Below are 18296 nucleotides of genomic sequence, written 5' to 3'. Positions count from 1 at the left end.
AGAGAGTTTTTGTAATTAGGAAGAGAATCATTTTTTCACGTCTCATCGTTGTGGCATTGAAAAGTGTAACCAGTCAGAAACATGCTGCTTTGACATATTAGTTTTAGGGCTGTAAAAGAGTTAAATTGCCTTTGCCAAACTAAGCATTCCTTCAGGGCTACAGCTCCTGGAAAACAACATTGTTACTGATGTGAGAGGATGTGTAGCTGTGCGCAAGGGCGTGTGTGCTTAACAGTGGGTAAAGGAGTGTGTTATCGTGAGTGTGTAGAGGGGAGTAGCTTGGGTATCTCTGTATTTGTCTTTTTATACCTGAAGTGTTTATAATGGCTGGCACAAATAAAAATAGAGGGTACAAATAAAAGTAGTCCGTAGCGTCATATTACCAGACAGCCTTGTATTTTTTCCATTTACTTAACCTAGAGCAACTACAACAGCTCTTCAGATACATTATATTTTAAAAGAGATAGCGTGTGTTTAAAACCATTAAATTCCCTCGTGTAGCATCTTTAGGATCAGCATAATGTCACCATGCTAAAATACGAAATTACCACGGTGACATAGCACTATACCCAATACCACTTCCGATATAACAAACAGTCAAATGTTTTTTATACAGAAAGCAGTGGGCAACACTTGGCATCACTCACATTTAAAGAGTCATGTGATATATTGCAGGATTTATACAGGATTTACACTCAGGACTAGGCCTCAACAAAAACACCAGTTCCGTTTAAAAATCACCCTCATGGTTTATTGCAATCAGACTGTGATCCAAAACATCTACAGACAAGAAAATATAAGAGGTGGACTTTGTCTTCTATATGGCAAAGCCAAGTGACAGTAAGGTGAATTTGGATGTGTGAATGTGAGTCTTATATGAATATATACAGTATATGGTTTTGTGGGAATGTGCTTCGGTGTTTGAGTTACTGTACGTATCTGTAAATGTATCTCTGTGTATCACCCTAAGTCTCTCTAGACTCCCCACACAGTCAGCTCTTTGACAGGACGGGCCTGAAACCGAGGCTAATGAATGGATTAGTATGTGGCAGAAGTGAATACTGGACTGTGCTCGAACAGATGGCTGAATCAGCAGAGACAGGGCGTCTCTCCAGCAAGACCTCCACTGCACACTCAAAAAATGTTTGAGGAGACAACACTCGGGGAAAAGCTGGTGAGCCTGCGCTCGGGAGTAAAATGTGGCTGCTTAGACGGACCATCATCCTTTCAGTTACAGGAAATACCTCATGATGTCATTATATGGATCCATAAACCCTCAGCAAAGTATGGCATGAGTTTAATAGAAGTGTAAAGGGTTTCTTTGGTGGCTCCACAAACAGCTCTCATTAGTTTTGTACCAATAATCACAAGCAGAGAACCTCCTTCAAATAATTACATCACTTCTGGCAGATGACTTTGACTTTCCGGACTTCAAAACTTCCAGTAACACACACTTTCAGTTGCACTAATGCCAATTAAATCAAAACCCACTCACAAAATGAGAGCATGCACTTAGTTCTGAAATAGTGAAGGTCAATTAGATTTTTTGGAGTAAGATTTATTACTTACTAACCAATGGATTATTAAGCCACTGAGTCCTTCTTGGCAAATGCTGAGCAACATGCTAATAATAAGACAAATGTTACTTTTGGATATAATCTGCAACCAATTTCTAAAGGACAAACAAGCTATTGATATAACTTATTTGTCAAATTGTTCATGCTAAAACACCTCTTATTTATATACTGTGTGCCCAACAATACAAAACTGAAAGGTATTCAGTTTACAATGCTTTAAATAGTAAAAACAGAAGCAGAAAATTCAGTTTTCTAAGGAAGCAACAGCTTCAACCTATAAATAAACATAAAAGTGAGAAAACTGAGATCATATACATATACACAGTAGTATATTTGTATCTGACTGTGCAACGGTGTACTTCTTCCACTGTGATCGTTGGTTACATCTAGAGATATACGCCGCCCAGTATCTCACAAACACAATAGAAGTACATATCATCTGTGGCAAAGCGATCATTCCCTGCTGTAAAACCACAAGAGAAAGATTCATCACTGGACAGGAAGCCGGCGTGAAAGAGATTTATGGGCAGGGACCTGCACTCAAACTGGCGAGTTTCACTGGGAATGAATAAGCTGATTCAGGCCTGGTTATTTAACACCCCATGGGAATAGGTATGGCAACACCAGCGGCTAAATAATCATGTTTGATTTTATTGGGTGGTGGGATGTCTGTGCAGGTGTTTGTAATTTCCTGTTACCACAGCTACCTCACTTGTGCTCATATGATGCGTATCCCTATTCATTAAAAGGAAGTTGTGATAGCTCTTCTCTGATATACCAAGATAGTGACGTACACTTTACATGTGGTTAAGAGAAGCATGTGACCGCTGTCATTTTTAGCATACCAGGGTAAGCATTTAGCTTCGAATAGAGCTGTACAGCCTCAAGTATTGTCCCTTTAGTTAAAGACACTTCCTGTCCTGATTCAGTTTATCTGAAACTTTGTTGATGCAAACACAAAAGAACGAAAGTAAATGTCTAGTACACCTAAAGAGGAAATCACATAAATAGACTGCAGCATCCCACCCAGACTTCACCAAACATAATGCATATTTATATCATTATTTATTTGATCTTATAGCATATTCTCAGCATGAGCCCACTCCAGCACAGCAAACCTGGCATGAAAATTACCAAAGCAGTTCCTGTTTTCTTTCTCTGTGGATTCACGACTTCCCTGTTGCACCTTCCTGGTGTTTGTTTTAACCTTCACCACCCATGCAACCGTGACACAGCCTATATCGAAGTTTTCAAGGTGCCGCATTTGACAATTTTTTTTTTTTTTTTTTGCATAACAGAACTACTAGATGTGCGTGCTGTTTGCCAACACAGAAACAAGGCAGAGAAAACATTTCCCCCACTTCCTGAGGTGACATAACTGATAAATGTGTTTCCTCCTTATCACATATCTCATCTTCTCTGCTGGAAATAGATAAAACAGACGCAGAGGGTCAAAGAGAGAGAGATGAGATGAAAAATCCGACTGTCATAAAGAAAAGAAAATAAGGGAAGAGAAAGAGAATGATTTAGTACTTTGGTGGCCAGAGATGTTTCCAGCAGCATTGGGCTCTGCCTCCAAAATCATTTTCTTCCCTCCTGCTGCAGCCTCCTGCCCACGGGGATGTATCTTTAATACTGGCTGCCAAAATATTAATGTAACAGTCTTAACACCTGTTGAAGGTGTTGTGCTTATCTTTGTGAAAATAAGTCAGACAGGAGAAAACTGTGTGCGCAAACGGAGAGTACTGAGAGAGGAGTCATTTGCTGTCAGAAAACAGAAAGAATGAATTTCTTCTTTGTCTCCTGTGCCAATTTCTGGTTGACAGTCACACTGGAACAGGAGAAATCACACACAGGTGACAGGTTACCTCTGTTTGTGTGCTCGTCTCTGTTCTACAGCCTATGCAGGCCAACCTTTAAATGTCTGAGCCATCTGTGAAGCAACCTTGTAACCCCCTGATCGTGACAAATGTAGCATCTGAGTCCTGCTGTCGGATTAAAAGAGCGGGCCGCCTTTGCTCTCTGCTGATATTTAATACATTCAAGGCCCCTCTCAAGGAATAATGCATGCACTGGGATTGCACAGCACTTGATCTTTTCAAGGGGTCTGAGTGTGTGTGGGCATTAAAATGTGAGTGGGAGTGATTGAAAACACAGCGAAGATACTATATATCTGCTTTAAGGGATCTTGTCAGTGAGTTTGCAAGTTAAGCTCTTTAGCTGTGCACTTTTTGCTGATTATTTTCATAATCAAGAGTTTCTGCTTTTTCCCTTTCCTTCCTGCCAGCTTTTGTTGTCCATTAATTTCCGTAGTCCATTTAAGTTGATTATGCCTTCTACATTCACCTACACATCAAGCGCACAACGTTCAACGTCCAATGCAGAAAAATAAAAACCCATGTGTAGATGCCAAAAACTGCAGTTCCTCAATGGCCACTGGCTCAATCACCAAAGACATCCATGTTAAAATTTGCCAACTTTACAACAGATTACTAACAGCCTGGTACAAAACATGGCTTGGGTTTTCATAGTTCATTACCGTATTCATGACAACTCTGCGAGGGGTGACTTTTACATAGCCTGGTCGTTACCATCCTACGTTTCCGCCCGAAATTTGATTTCGGTCTGCCACGGAGTCTGGCCAAATTGCCCATCTGCGTGTAACCGCGCGGTCTTAGCCAATCAGCGAACAGTTGAGTGATGACGTGAAACTCGCCTGCCGAGTTGCTTGTAGTCCAGCGAAGCTTGTAGTTCAACAGAATAGCAACAATGGCGACGGAGGAAGAGACGCTAGAAGCCATCCACGAAGTTGTCTCAACTCTCGAGAGCATCACGGAATTAAAACCAGAACAAGAGGCTTGTCTTGTCAAATTTATAAATGGCAAGGACGTCGTAGCTCTCCTTCCAACTGGCTTTGGGAAAAGTTTGATTTATTTAACTGGAAGCGGAAGTGGTAAGAGTAAGAGCCTGAACTCCGGCGCACAATATATACGTCATTACCAAACGTTGCTGATTGGTTAAGGGAACTCCAATGATTTTAAACCTCAAAATAAGCATCTGCCCATTACGGAGACAGATTCCTATTACATTGGGCCAGACTAACGTGCAGACCGAAATCAAATTTCGGGCGGAAACGTAGGATGGTAACGACCAGGCTAACTTTTACATACCTCACCTACTTAAATGAAATGGAGTGAGTGGATGGAATAATGAATAATTGTAGAAAAAGCTGTTTTGCTAAGTGAAACTATACATGCAAATGAGCTAAACATACTAAACTGTGATGGTCCTTTAAAGTCCATAAGGCCCTAACTCTGCCTCCCTTTCAGAGTCATAGTTTCCCATGCTCATCCATTAGGTACCCACATGTTTATAAGAGAGCGCATGGATGCATTAATCTTTTAAACAGCACGCCTCCCCGCATACATATCCACTCTATCTAAGTAAGTGGCCTCTGTGATCGTTACAAACAACCTGATAAACCACAGAACCATGCATGTTTAAACTCTGCTCCATACTGTGTGTGTGTATATGTCTCTCCTTCCTGTCACCATGCAGCCTCTAGTGGGTTGGTGTATTTGTAACAGGTCAAGGATGTTAATGCGTTGATGTGCATGTTGGCTTCAGTGAATGTCAGGGTTTCTTCGCAGACAGCTCTGTCTGAACCTGCCTTCTGGCTATCTCACTGTAAAGAATGAGGAATGTCCTCTGGGGAGAGGAGAGAAGAGGAGAGGAGAGGAGAGGAGAGATTAATTAAGATATACATTTTAAAAAATTAGCGTGAAAAGGGGATGCTGATGAGAATGAAAACACATCCACGGATTACTTGAGGGCATGTCGTTGGCGTGAGCAGCAAATGAAGAGCAGAGACAAGTCGGCATAAAGTGAGCATGTGGGAGTGGAAGAAGGCGAGAGAAAGGTTTCTTTGATGTCTCTTGTCCCCTCAGGTGATTCTCCCTCCCATTCATTAGGGGCCCCGGAACCTTCCTGTCGACGAGCCATCTGGAAGTGCCCTTATAAAAACACTACTACATTTCAAGCTTCTTATGTTAACATACGCTATTCATCCCTCTGCCTCCTCCCCTCTCCCTTTTCTCTCCGAGGGTCCTCAAATTGTTCCACTTCTTCACAGTAAGGTTAGATTGCATCAGATGAATCTTTAATGGTCCCCACTGGGGAAATGGGTCATTGCAGCAGAGAAGGTATATTGGTGGCAACTGTTGTGATAATAAAACTGATGTGTTTTTTAAGTAGAGAGTTTTTCCAGTTTTTTATTGCAAGAATTTTGTACAGATGACTATTTTTTTTTTGAGTGGCCATATGAAACAAGACAAATTATAATAGATATGAACATTAATTGCAGTTCTACTGGACATATACGTAGACATAGCGTCAAACTGATGCCAGGATTCCAGGGATATGGGTGGTGCCATCTTGTTTGGCCCAAGTCCCGCCCACTAACATGGAGGAGGTGGAGCTTATGACCTACACTGCAGCCAGCCACCAGGGGGAGCTCTACTTGCTTTGGCTTCACTTTTGAGGAGGTGTCATGGCGTCCACTTTCATATACAGCCTATGTGTATAACAGTTTGTAGCTCTTCCTAGCTGCCTAGCCTTCCAGCTAATGGCAGTTCTTCCCGTTTCCTGGAAGAGTCATTTCTTCTCACACAGCCACAGATTGTATCAACCAGCTGGCCATTGCCTGTAGTCACTGCGGTGTGTTCAACTTTTTAGCCCAGACACAGTTCCTTTTTTTTTCTGGTCGTTCTTTGATGTTGGTTTGGTGTATCTGGGCTTTAAGGGCGCTTCAGGAATAGGTACCATTTATCTGTAGCCAGCTCCCAACTCCCCTGCTGGACGATGTTCATTTTTTTTGTTCCATACTTGAGCACATGCTTCAGTTGTTGTTTCTCTTGTGGAAGTATGCATTCAAACCTCATCAATGCACAGAAGAAGATGAAGCGTTAAGATCGCATATGCAAATTTCTTAACAACTTGGCACAACCGTTTACTCAAGCTCGACCAATGATGAAGCAAGATGCAAACTTAACTGGCTGACAGAGGAGCACAACTGCAAGGCAGTAATTGTAGTTCAGGTTAACAAGTCAACATCAAATCCTCACCAGAGGTGCACTTTCACAACAGTCTGTACCGCACAGGTTCACCTGATCTGGACTGCAGTCCACCTCTACAAAAGGGTCTGTGCCCAGGTACACAACATTCACACTTAACAAATACTGGGCTTTGTGCTCAAACATTCCTGAGTAGTAAGTGAGAAAGCAGTCTTGGAGGGAAACTCACAAAGAATCACCACGCTTGTGCAGTTCCTATAGCCTTTGTGAAGCCTTTTAGCACCTTTGAACTTGTTTGACTTGAAAATGTCACGACAAGTAAATCTGATTTGTACATATAGCCCAAAAACACAAGTCACAAATTGGGCTCAAAGGCCTTTACAGTCAAAAACCCTAAAAATCACACTGAATGCTGTACCCGCATAGCAACAAAACAGCGGGCTGACACTGTTTTTTAACAAGATGGTGAACATACAACAACAACAGACAGCTTAGCAGCTTAAGTGCCAGATATTTGCCTCAGGAATTGGCGGAGACCAAAATGGAGCTAAAAGCCATGTGAAACTAAAAGTAACTGGCTTGAAACATGGCTCCAAACAAATACCAACGTTACAATATATTAAAAATAGGATTTCTAAAATGATTTCAGCATCACAATTACATCCTTTGATCGCTAGAGAATACAGCCACTGGTAACATGTTGTACAAAATGTACGAAATGGATAATTTCATTGTACTGTGTGTTGTATAAACAACAAAAATCAATCCAACACAACTGACATAAAGCAGTTTCACTGATACGTGTCCACAATGATAACTGGGCAACGCAGGCACAGATTTCAGCTCCAATAGGAATCAAAAGCAATTTATGACACACATATAATGATGATCTATTCCATAAACCAATAATGACAGCCACCACCCAATTCTACAATGCGCTGCATACTGAACATTGCAGAAAGAAAGTGGGAATTACTGACTGAGCCATGAAAACACAATGAAAAACCACGAGTTAATTCTGACACGACGCGGCTCATCTCTGCATAATTATGGTTCAATATAATAAATCTTAGTTTGTACAGTCAGACACTCCCTGTGTCACATGTGTTACACTGTTGTTACCAGTGATTTTCCAAGAGGAAACAAATATAATAGAGATGGCAAGAGAGCAAACAAAGGAGGTGAACACAAAATAAATAAAACCAGCGCGTCTCACACCTGCTCCTCTTAGCCATCAACCTGCACCATACCATCATTATACATCTTTGCAATACTTGCGTAATTGAAGTCCACTGAAACATCCTCTGGATATGTTCTGCAAATTAGTTGAGAAAGACGTTGACAGATATGAGAGGATTTCTGTCAGGGCCATTTCTTTACTTCCCTCTTCTACCCGAACAGTAAACCACCACACTGACAATATCGCCTGGCATTTCTCAACTGTGCCCTCTTCGCATGCGAAGGTAAAGTCCTGTGGTTTTTTGTTACAACCGGTTTTGGTGACCGTTAACGAACCTGTTGTTGATAATCTATACAGGTTTAAGGGAGTGAAACTGAAAGCTTTCCCCTGGAGGTGTTTTACCTTGCAGCGCCACCAGTAGCGTCTCCATTTAATTCAATAGGTTTCAATAAACCGACACCACCTAAACAAGCTGGGGCAAGTTTAATATCATCAGAGGTAATTTGTCAGTACGCTGCAGGGAAGTTGCTGCAGCTCCATTAAAATGTCACCGGTTAAATGTTCCACAAGATACTGTTATCTGATCTGTGAAACACGAGAACGCATGCAATCTGCACAGCCGCGAAAGTGAGGAGACGCACACTCCCAGACTCGCACACAGGCCCTAAACACACATTTAGGACACGTACTGAGCATCTCCAATGGGGTCACTTAATCTTCCGGGCACACGAAGCACATATATGTCATCGTGCATCACATCATTGTTTTTGGTTACAGAGTTAAAGACGTTTGGCCTGGAGTCATTTACGCTTAGCATACAGTATGTGTACACTCTCCAGGGTCCGTCTGTTCTCTGCTTGCTAAACAACCTCAAATACCACCTAATCTCCAGTTTCATTCTTCCAATATGAGCAAAACATCCCTGCCTGCTTGCAAACCACATATTTCAGGGTGCTAGGTGCTTGTTAGTGAGAGCACTAAGCAGGATTAGAGCCATTTCCCTGATAAAACCTCCAGCTTGCTCAGTAGGCTGTGTGTGCTGGATGAGAGTGTGAAAATATATGCGTGTGTGTGTGTGTGTGTGCGTGTGTGAAAGGGATGTGGAGGAACAGTGTTGAAAAGAAGCCTCCTTGTACTTCCACTGAGTGCATGTAATTTTATTATCTGGGTCTCCTCGCCGCAAATTATTGTGGGCGTTTTTGTTTTATTTATTTATTTATTTTTATTATTCCTCCATGTGATTTTAGTTTCAATAGACATAAACATGAGTCACGGATTAGAAAAAATGTATCTGGGCTTTAATTAGGGTTGGTTCATTTATTTTGAATTTGGTGGGGGGAAAAAAAGTGTGTGGACTCAGTGCATGAATAACTCTATGCAGCACAGGTCACCCTAAAAAAACAACATCCATTCAAACAAACTGTAAAGTAAATTATACTCATATTGGTCAGGTTTAAAGTCTGTTTTCATATAAGTGGTGTATAAATAAAGTGGAGACAAATTATGGATAAAAATTTGATATATGATATAATTAGCTGATTTGTATGGTTCCTCATTAAACTATAACATGTCTTGTAAACACAGCAAACTTACTGGTCAGGGAGAGAATGATGGCTAAACTCACCACAGACACAATTATTGCAAAATATTATTTTACAGTAAAGCAAAAGCAGGTTACATCTGTAAGCAGTGTTAAAACGAGCTCTCACACGGACAACTTACCTCTTGTTCCAGCTGTGGTTAGTCCGGTCCATCCTGAGTGGAGGTTTTGTTTTTGTCCCGGCGCTGCGGACCCGTCCTGCAGCCCCGCGCCGGTCTACAGTCTACTCCTGTAGAGTCCAGTCGCGGCTGTGAGCGTTTATGCCGCGGTGTAGCGTTAAACCAGAAAACACCCGGAACACGAGGGCTGCTGCCTTCAAAATAAAATAATACACTGAATGAATCTCAAACTGCAAATGAAAAACTGATAGACACAACTAGTTTATGGTTAGCTTAAGCTAGCAAAACCCACAACTGGTTAGCTTCGCATTAGCGTGTACAAAAAGACAGAAAATAGCTAGCTAGCCTGTATGTGGCTGGTGTGGCAATAACATGACGCTTACCTTTCCCTCTATAAAGCTCACCAATTAACATTTTAGACTGTATTCGGTTAACGTGTACAGAAATTGAAGAATAAACTTGAAAATACGTAGTTTTGAGTTGGCTTCTTGGCGGTTTGGTGGTGGAATGTTCTTGCACTGTTGCCATGGTGTGGTTGCCTAGGAAACCGCCAATCAACACTGCGAAGGGTTCCAAGCTAGCTGCTTCCCTTATTGTTATGCTAAGCTAACTGTAAAATATACCTGACTAAAAAGTACGCCAGGTTAATATTAGTTAATTAGCAATGATTTTCCATGTGATTTAGCTTTTAATGTATCTTTTTAAATTCCTGACAATATCTGATGCAAATAAATAGCGTTTATTTTTTTTGTTTGTCACTGTTTCATGCCAACATATCTTTAATTAGCTTTTTTTCCATTGCTGTTTAAACAATCAATTATACTGTACATTGTGTTTTATTGCAGCGAGAATGAAGTTGAAACCAACTGTCAAGCCAATTTTCTAATAATATGCACATATATATTATTTAGAAGCAGACATGAGCAGGAACACCTGTTAATTCACCAAAGGGACAGGCCATACCTTTGTGTTTTGTTAATTTTACTCCCTTGCTGTCAGGAATCCAACAATTTTCCTTTTACCTAAAACATGAAATGTAGAAAATGATTAAAGTGGCAACTCATACGTTTGAAGAAAATTGTTTTGCATAATTCATAAAATAGAAATAGAAATTTTTGATTATAAGAGCCATGTACAAAGAAGGATTTGTTTGCCAATGAATAATTCCCAGACAAAGGAATGTACACGGTGTTATCCAAATGGTATTACTTCCGTTTAGGGTCCATTACAATAACAGGAATCCAAATACACTTATTCGGGATAATGCACAGCCAAGATTAATAGAACCACACAATGTATTTAACCATGTGTGTACAGTCTTATGCAGCTGCCTTGTGAAATATGTCATTATAAAATGATGTTCTCAAAACCATTAAGTGGGTGATGTGGCGTTTGTTAAGCTGAGCTCAGACTCAGTAAAACATGTCTCTTAAATTACATATTGACAATGTTTTTTTCCTTGTTTGACGTTTATGTGATAATCTCGCGAAAAACTCGCAAAAAAAATGATCAAACCTTCTTAATCTATCATACATTGGAGTTTTATTTTGAAATCATCGAGCGGAAGTTCCGGTTAACAACATGGCGAGCTTGACACCGGCGCTCGCTCCGTGCAGGTCTGCCAGTCCGCCCAGCTCTCCGCCTCCCTCCCTCCCTCCCTCCCTCTCTCCCCATCCACCCTCCAGCATTGCCCCCAAATAAAGACAGCCTTGTTAGCTAACTCAAGACACCGTTACAGCCGCAGGAAACACTACTGCCTTTCATTTGTAAAGCCAACAAGATGTAAAGTCGACATCTTAATCTAAAGTGACCCGAGGGGCAACCATGCAGCGAGCAGGAAGCAAAAGCAAACACTGTCTTCAGAATAAAATTTCAGTAACCTTGTTAGTAGAGAAGTAGCAGATCTTAATTTTAAATCAAATATAAAGCATTCAAAATAAATAATACGTTTTAAAAAGTGCTCATATATGTTTTAACCTACATTATCACAACTTTTTAGTTTAGTAGGTTTAAAAAAATTATAATAACATAAGTAAGTAATTAGTAACTAAACTAACCAAATACTACTTGGAGTAAAAGTAGAACAAAATGGAAATGTTATATGTCCAAAATTAGCATATGGACCTTTAATACATTATACAATACGCTCTTTTCTGTTTATATAATATGCAGTTTCATCGTTTGATCCAACTTTCTGATAATATGCCTCACATAAAAAAGAATAATAATCTGAATCCATAAATATTCAGATGTTTAAATATTAACTTGCAACACACAACTTTCTATTTTTTTCTCCAGATCAGCAAATAAATGCAAAAACAGCCTCCAAAATCTTAACTGTCAGGATTTTGCAGTTTAAAGGTATGAGCGTGATCGAAATACGAACAGATGAACCTATAAATTAAATTATAAGCAGTATATTCTTTTTATACTGAGTACTGGCAACCGTATTCTTCATAACTGGCAAAACAGTGGCCTCTCGTGGTGGACGGTGGGACTGCAACTTCCACAAAAGATGCCCAGAGGAATAATGATGCAAACCTGTTCAACACAGCTCAGTTTCTGCTGGATGTCACCAATCACAGATTCACTTTGAAGCGCAGTAGACGTCTCTATCTAATGAGCCAGTCTTGAGTCTTCATTATACGCACCGTGACAGACTGTGAGATCTGAGAGAGCTCCGTCCTCCGAGACACGCCTGTGATGAAGGGCAGCATAAATACACCTGAACGGACCTGAGTTGAGGGCCCGGGGCGTTACCCGATGCGAGCTCTTTGAAGACAGCAGCTTTTACTTTTAGGAGGATCAGGCTCATTTAAATGTTATCAAAGCTGCTGAACGCTGTATGTGCACAGTGATACGAGCGGCGGCGTCAGCGCACGGGAGGGAAGGAGGTGATTAGAGCCATGGGTGTGAATGTGCTGCCACGTCGGAAACACATCCTCTGGGCTTTACATTTAATGAGGCTAAAGGGAATCAGTTTGTTTGTGTGCACAGAACATCAAACACCATGACGTGACTGAAAAACATAAAAGAAACACAGAATAATATAACGTTTTCCTTTTATTAATAACCTCTTTCACCAACTCATAAAAAACAAAATAGAAAAATATACAGGTAGCTCAACATAGAACTACGAGTCTGTTTTTTAAATATACAAAAGCAAGCTCTCTGGGAAGGAAAGATCTCAATAATTCAAGCACGGACATTAATAAATTACAGGACACACTGTACATTCATATACTTTAAATTAAACTGAATTACACTAAGCTCATATTAATCCTACTATATGCACAATTTCCCAAATGGACTTGCCTGAGGTTTATCTTAAATGCATAGCACGTTTGGTAAAAGTTAGCAGCTAAAGCAGCATTTCTGAACATTTTTGCCTTTAATATCTACTTTCAGCCCCATTATCAGACTTGTGAGGAGCTGAAGCAAACGTTTTCTTCATCATATTGTTTCATTCAAACGATTTTCGAGCGCTAGAGAAATAAAGGAAACAGGGAGGAACTCTGAATAGCTAAACGTAAATTTGTGTTAACATGATAATAATTAGTTTGTTCATACGTGGGGGCCCTAATATGTCGGGCTGACATTTCTGCTTCCTAACCCTTGAAGTTCTGAAAGATCTCGGCGGCGTCCAGCCAGGTCCTGAAGCAGGCCAGGCCTCGGTCTCGGATCTGTTTCCTGCCCTTGTCCGTGATCACGTCGCCGTTCTCCTTCACGATCACCAGTTTGGGCACTGCTGTGATCTTGTAGCGCTGCTTCAGTTCGCTGAGAGAGAGAGAGAGAGACGAGACACAAAGACGCAGATTTTAGTGGCAGTAGTTCCACTTCAAACTTGTCGAGTTTGAGAGTGCTTCAACGTGAAGAAATCTGAGATATTTTAACTTTTTTTGAATGCACTGTTGTTAATTAACTTGCATTTCAGTAAACAACACATAAGAGATGAGATAATCCTTTATTTATCCCACATCAGTGCATCAGAAATTTTTCAAGCAGAAAATACAAAAAGTCCATACTTTTCTTTGCCATATCTGACAAATATGGACATATTTGTACATTTCCTGCAGAAAATAATGAGCAGAACAGTCTATAATGAAATATTATTGTACGGTCTTGCCCGAGCTAAGATATCCTACACTCAGTAACATGAAACTCACATTCATAATAGCAACTGGGTTAAGGATTTACTGAGGTCTTGTTCCTTATACTAAAGGAAATGTAAATACCTCTAAAGCTTGACCTATTGGTACTTAATGTTATTAATTAGGAATCTACACCCATGGAGATACAAATTTGGCTCAAACATTCACAATATCTGACACAAAATAAAATGTATTCAAGGAAATAAAGTGGAATACAATCAAATAAAACAGATCCATTCCCAGTGTCTTTCACTCACCTGTAGGAGGAAGTGTGTCTGCATTTAAACCTAATCCCTGACAGGGGTGACCCTCATAAGCATTTTACATAATCTGGAGTCTAGTGTTTAATCCTAATAAGATCTAGATATATAAAGCATGTAATTATGCTTCTAGTGTGTTAAATTGAGCTCAGTGTTTTAAATATTTAAGAGACAGTGGAGCAGATAGCGGTGCTACTTACTGTTTGTAGTCATCCGTCCAGGGCAGAGCGAGCCAGTCTCCGTGCATATCGTGATAATATTCAACCATGTCCTCGGTGGACTTATCAGAGGAGACAAAAACTATCTCAAACTGAGCCGGAGGTTCACCCTCCTCCACCAGCTCCGTGTAGAAGTCGCACAGGATGGGAGTGAAGTCGCGACACGGCGGGCACCATCCCGCAGAGAAGTAGATCCCCACCACTTTGTTCCTCAGCGCCTCCTCCGGGTCCACAAAGTCCCCGTCTTTATTCAGGAGCGTCCGCCCGGAGAACACCTCCACCATGACTGCTGCGGGCTCTCTTGGCACACTTCAAGGTGAGGAGGAGTCCCGGAGGTCTGACAGCTCAAAGTTACGGTTTTAGCTCATGTTTGCTGTCAACGTTCAAGTTGCCTGAAGAAGGTTCCCGTTGTGTTTACCTTTCCGCGAAAGCTGCTTACAGCCAATCCCGATAATCACCTGTGGACCAATGAGGAGGCAAGAAACGGAGTTGTAGTTCATTAACCACGTGGGTTTCACTCAGACACAAACAGTGAAGCTATGGTGAAGCTACCTTCTGCCTTCTTCTACCGTAGACTGTGCGGCACGACGTCTCACAGCACTTTCCGGCAGCGTACAGATGACGCATGCGCAGAGTTGTTTTATGGGTTTTTTTTTTTTACTAAAAAAACAATTATTATAACAGTATTAAACATAAAACACGTAGTATAAGTTAAAGTGAAAATAAAATAAAAATAAATATATTTTAAATAAACAGTAAAAACACATAACAACATATTGTGGATAGACAGATCATTGTGTAAAACAACAATTACATAGAAAATTAATTAATTAATAAAGTAAATACACATTTAGTTTGTCCAATTTTTTTTTACTCTTATTTTATTTATTTTTTTATTTTTTATTTTAATATTTTACAGCCAAAAACTATTTTTGGAAGAAAAAAAAACATATAAACTGGAGAGTAATTTAAATTGTGAAGGTAATAAATTTGAAATAAGTGTCTGGACTAATTTAAAATGAACTGTACAGAAACAGTTGGAATATTTGATGGATGCACCAAAAAGGAAGTTTGTGTTTAAGAGTACTTCTAAAAAAATTGCATTTATAAAATGATTACAAAAATAAAATCTCTAAATAATTTCAGCATGTTGGAAGTCTAATCTAAATTATGCTTAGGGTTTAATTTCACACCCAGAATACAGATCTTAAACAGTTTTCTACGACGTGTCAGCGAAGCAGAGTGGCAGGTCAGCGTGCTTCTATCCCTCCTTGTTTCACTGGGGGAGTGTTCTGAGGTCATTTGGAAAGAAACCCGGCCATTCTTTTCTCGTCCAGTGTTTGCTGACCACCAGTGAAGTGAACCGCTTGTACCTAAAGACCGAAGAGAGAGACTCTGTTTTTACAAGGATCGCTTTCATTCCCAAAACAATTCCCGCCAACATGACCTCTAACTCCAATTTATCCAACATGAGACGGATGGTACATCAGCTAAAGCTTGAGGCCAGTGTGGAAAGAATAAAGGTAAAACAAATAGATGGTTTAACTGGGACATCTTTAAAGACAGTAAGAGCTTATCATTTTGTTGTTTCTTTATTTATTTAATTTGGTTCATTTATGACCAATGGAAAAAAATAACACTACTGTACAGTATAATACATTTATTATTTGTTTAAGGATTTACCACTAAATACAAAATACTACCACTAAAATAATACTGGCTGCGTCACGATTCCATCTTTTCAAATGTGAGGATTTGACAACTTTTCCATTATAACTATTTTAATATGTTCAGTTTATTGTTAATAGTTTTTAGGTTTAGGAACAAAACAAGCTCAGTCACTTTTACTTAAATTTCATTTTCCATTCATTGTTTGAAGTAGGACATTTTTGGACTATGGTATCAGTCTGGATGTTTGAGCTTTTCACACGAACCTTCATAAATAAATCGTTTTTTGAATTCTCTACTAAGTCGGCAGCAAAACTTGATCAAACTCATGCAGTTAAAACTGTCTATGAATCATTCATATCAAATCTGCTGCTATAAATATGCTGTTTAAAAGCAACTTTCTTTGAAGAAGTAGTCCAGCTTTCTTCTAAAGGGATCTTCCAAATGAATTTTAAAAGTTTTATATGTCATGCTGAGGATTTTGCACAACACTGCAATCAAAAAGCATCAATAAACGATGTATGATTTATTAAAGACTACAAAACTTTTTCATGTAACAGAAAATTTAACTAAACACACCTTTTTTGTGTCCGTGCAGGTGTCCCAGGCGGCCGCAGAGCTCCAGCAGTACTGTCTGCAGAATGCAGGCAAGGACGCCCTGCTGGTCGGAGTCCCCACGGGCAGCAACCCCTTCAGAGAACCACGCTCCTGTGCTGTGGTGTGAAGGTAAGAGTCCACGCTGCATACGTGCCTTTCGTTTGGTGGTGCACACTTCTTATTGTAGCAGAATTTCAAATGACCAATGAAAAGTTTTGCACCCTTTTTGCAGAGAAAGAAGAAGTGGACCAAACTGATGCATCTGAATCACAGAAGAAACTTTTTCATGCATTTTTAAATTTTCATTTTAATGTCATGGTATTGTTATGAAATTTCAATTTGCAACTATTCCAAATAAATGTCCCTCTTTCACTATTAGCCACTCAAATCTGCTTTTTTGTTCTATAACACATTAAAAGGGCATTACGTAAACCTGCTTCCCGTTAGTCTTCATTTAAACACCTTTTGAAACCCAATGATGTGTTAGTGATCGCTGCTTTGTACGGGGAACAGTGGCAGAGCCGTAAAGTGACTGTCTGTGAGGAGGACAAAGCGGATGTTTGTAGCCGAGCTCTAAATTACGCCTTGGAATCTCGTGGCGTCGGAGCTTCCTGATGTTCAGTCTAAGTTAGGAGCACAGGCGCAGAGAGGAAACGGAGTCTTCCTGTTGAAAACGGCAAAGACACAGTGAAACGTTTCACTCAGACTTTTGAGCTTTCTGAAACCTCATTTACAACACCTCAAGGCTAGATTAGAAATAAAACCTAATCTAACATGGTGTAGAAAGTGAAATACATACAGTGTACGACCAGTGTTGGCTGCTTCAGCTGTGTGTGTGCTTCTCCACTTACAGTAACTCAGAGTTTGATTATGAGTTTATTCTGTATAAACGTCTGCTTTGAAAGACGTGTGAAGTTGTAGTTTGTCCCAGAAACAGTCTGGCTCAGTCTAAATGGGGGTCTAGCCAGTCATGAGACAGCTCTGCTTTATCACTTCCTTTTCCTCTGTGTGGACGAGTCTCAATAGTTTTCCCATCCTGATGCGTCCTTTACTAACAACCTTTGCTCAGATGTCCCTCCTTTTTGGCGCCCTTTGCTCGGGGTGTTGTGGGAGGAACATTATCTAACATTATCTTGTACTTAATTGGCAAGTGAAAATGAAAGAGAAGCTGGTTCACGTTCAGATTTTTTAACCCCAGATGTATTCTGTTCTGGAGCACAACACACTTCAAGTAAGTTACCACAATGACATCGTTCTCAGAAAATGAGCTATTTCCTGACAAAAATAGGGAATAAAAGCATGAACTCATTTTTAAAATGATTTGTGCATGTGCAAAGATTTAAGGGTCCCATAAATTCATTTATTCATTCATTTTCTGTAACCGGGAGCCGGAGCCTATCCCAGCAGTCAGTGGGTGAGAGGCCGGGTGGTCCCATAAATTGGTACCCTTAAATCTTTATGAAAACTGACCTCTGTGATAGCCTGGCAACCTGTCCAGGGTGTACCCCGCCTCTCGCCCGATGACAGCTGGGATAGGCTCCAGCAGACCCTCCAACCCTTCACAGGAACAAGCGGTTACAGAAGATGAATGAATGACCTCTGTAGGTTTGGAGAAAAAGGATGAATATGTAAAAAACTGACAAGTCGAACGAGTGTGCACCTGTTTATTTGTCTCAAACTGGCCAGGAATATTTCTTTCACTTGTAATTTGTATGTAAAAACACATATTTGAGAAATATTGGTGCCATAAATAGTAATAATCTGTGCCATTGTAAGGCGTGCATGGCTGTTCTCATTTGACCCTGTCCATCTGTATCTGTAAAGGTTCTCAGTCATCCAGGTCAGGGTTTATCC

The 18296-nt window shown here is 40.2% G+C and overlaps 3 protein-coding genes across 4 annotated transcripts in view; 1 reads left to right on the top strand and 2 right to left on the bottom strand.

Moving 5' to 3' along the window:
• csgalnact1a (chondroitin sulfate N-acetylgalactosaminyltransferase 1a) overlaps positions 1-9766 on the bottom strand; it is a 28590-nt gene extending 18824 nt beyond the window's left edge. Inside the window, exon 1 of the mRNA XM_084572366.1 lies at positions 9552-9766. The gene's annotated coding sequence lies outside the window, so the exon portion shown is untranslated. The remainder of the gene's footprint in view (positions 1-9551) is intronic.
• A 2635-nt stretch (positions 9767-12401) lies between these two features.
• On the bottom strand, positions 12402-14782 carry nxnl2 (nucleoredoxin like 2). 2 transcript variants are annotated; one of them, XM_084571923.1, is made up of 3 exons: positions 14730-14782; positions 14160-14635; positions 12402-13325 (listed from the first exon to the last, which is right to left on the bottom strand). In XM_084571923.1, the coding sequence occupies exons 2-3, from the start codon at positions 14459-14461 to the stop codon at positions 13157-13159; spliced, it is 471 nt and encodes a 156-aa protein (XP_084428049.1). In that variant the 5' UTR covers positions 14462-14635; positions 14730-14782; the 3' UTR covers positions 12402-13156. The 2 variants fall into 2 exon arrangements, with proteins under 2 accessions (XP_084428049.1, XP_084428048.1); XM_084571922.1 differs by having other exon boundaries at positions 14160-14745.
• A 566-nt stretch (positions 14783-15348) lies between these two features.
• Positions 15349-16820, top strand: gng10 (guanine nucleotide binding protein (G protein), gamma 10). The gene is made up of 3 exons (XM_084571908.1): positions 15349-15700; positions 16444-16571; positions 16675-16820. Exons 1-2 carry the CDS (start codon positions 15620-15622, stop codon positions 16567-16569), a joined length of 207 nt encoding a protein of 68 aa, XP_084428034.1. The 5' UTR covers positions 15349-15619; the 3' UTR covers positions 16570-16571; positions 16675-16820.
• Positions 16821-18296: the final 1476 nt, after the last annotated feature.

The sequence above is a fragment of the Chelon labrosus genome (genome assembly GCF_963514085.1).
Source record: "Chelon labrosus genome assembly, chromosome: 22".
NCBI lineage: Eukaryota > Metazoa > Chordata > Actinopteri > Mugiliformes > Mugilidae > Chelon > Chelon labrosus.
This window is presented reverse-complemented; position numbering and strand designations above follow the sequence as displayed.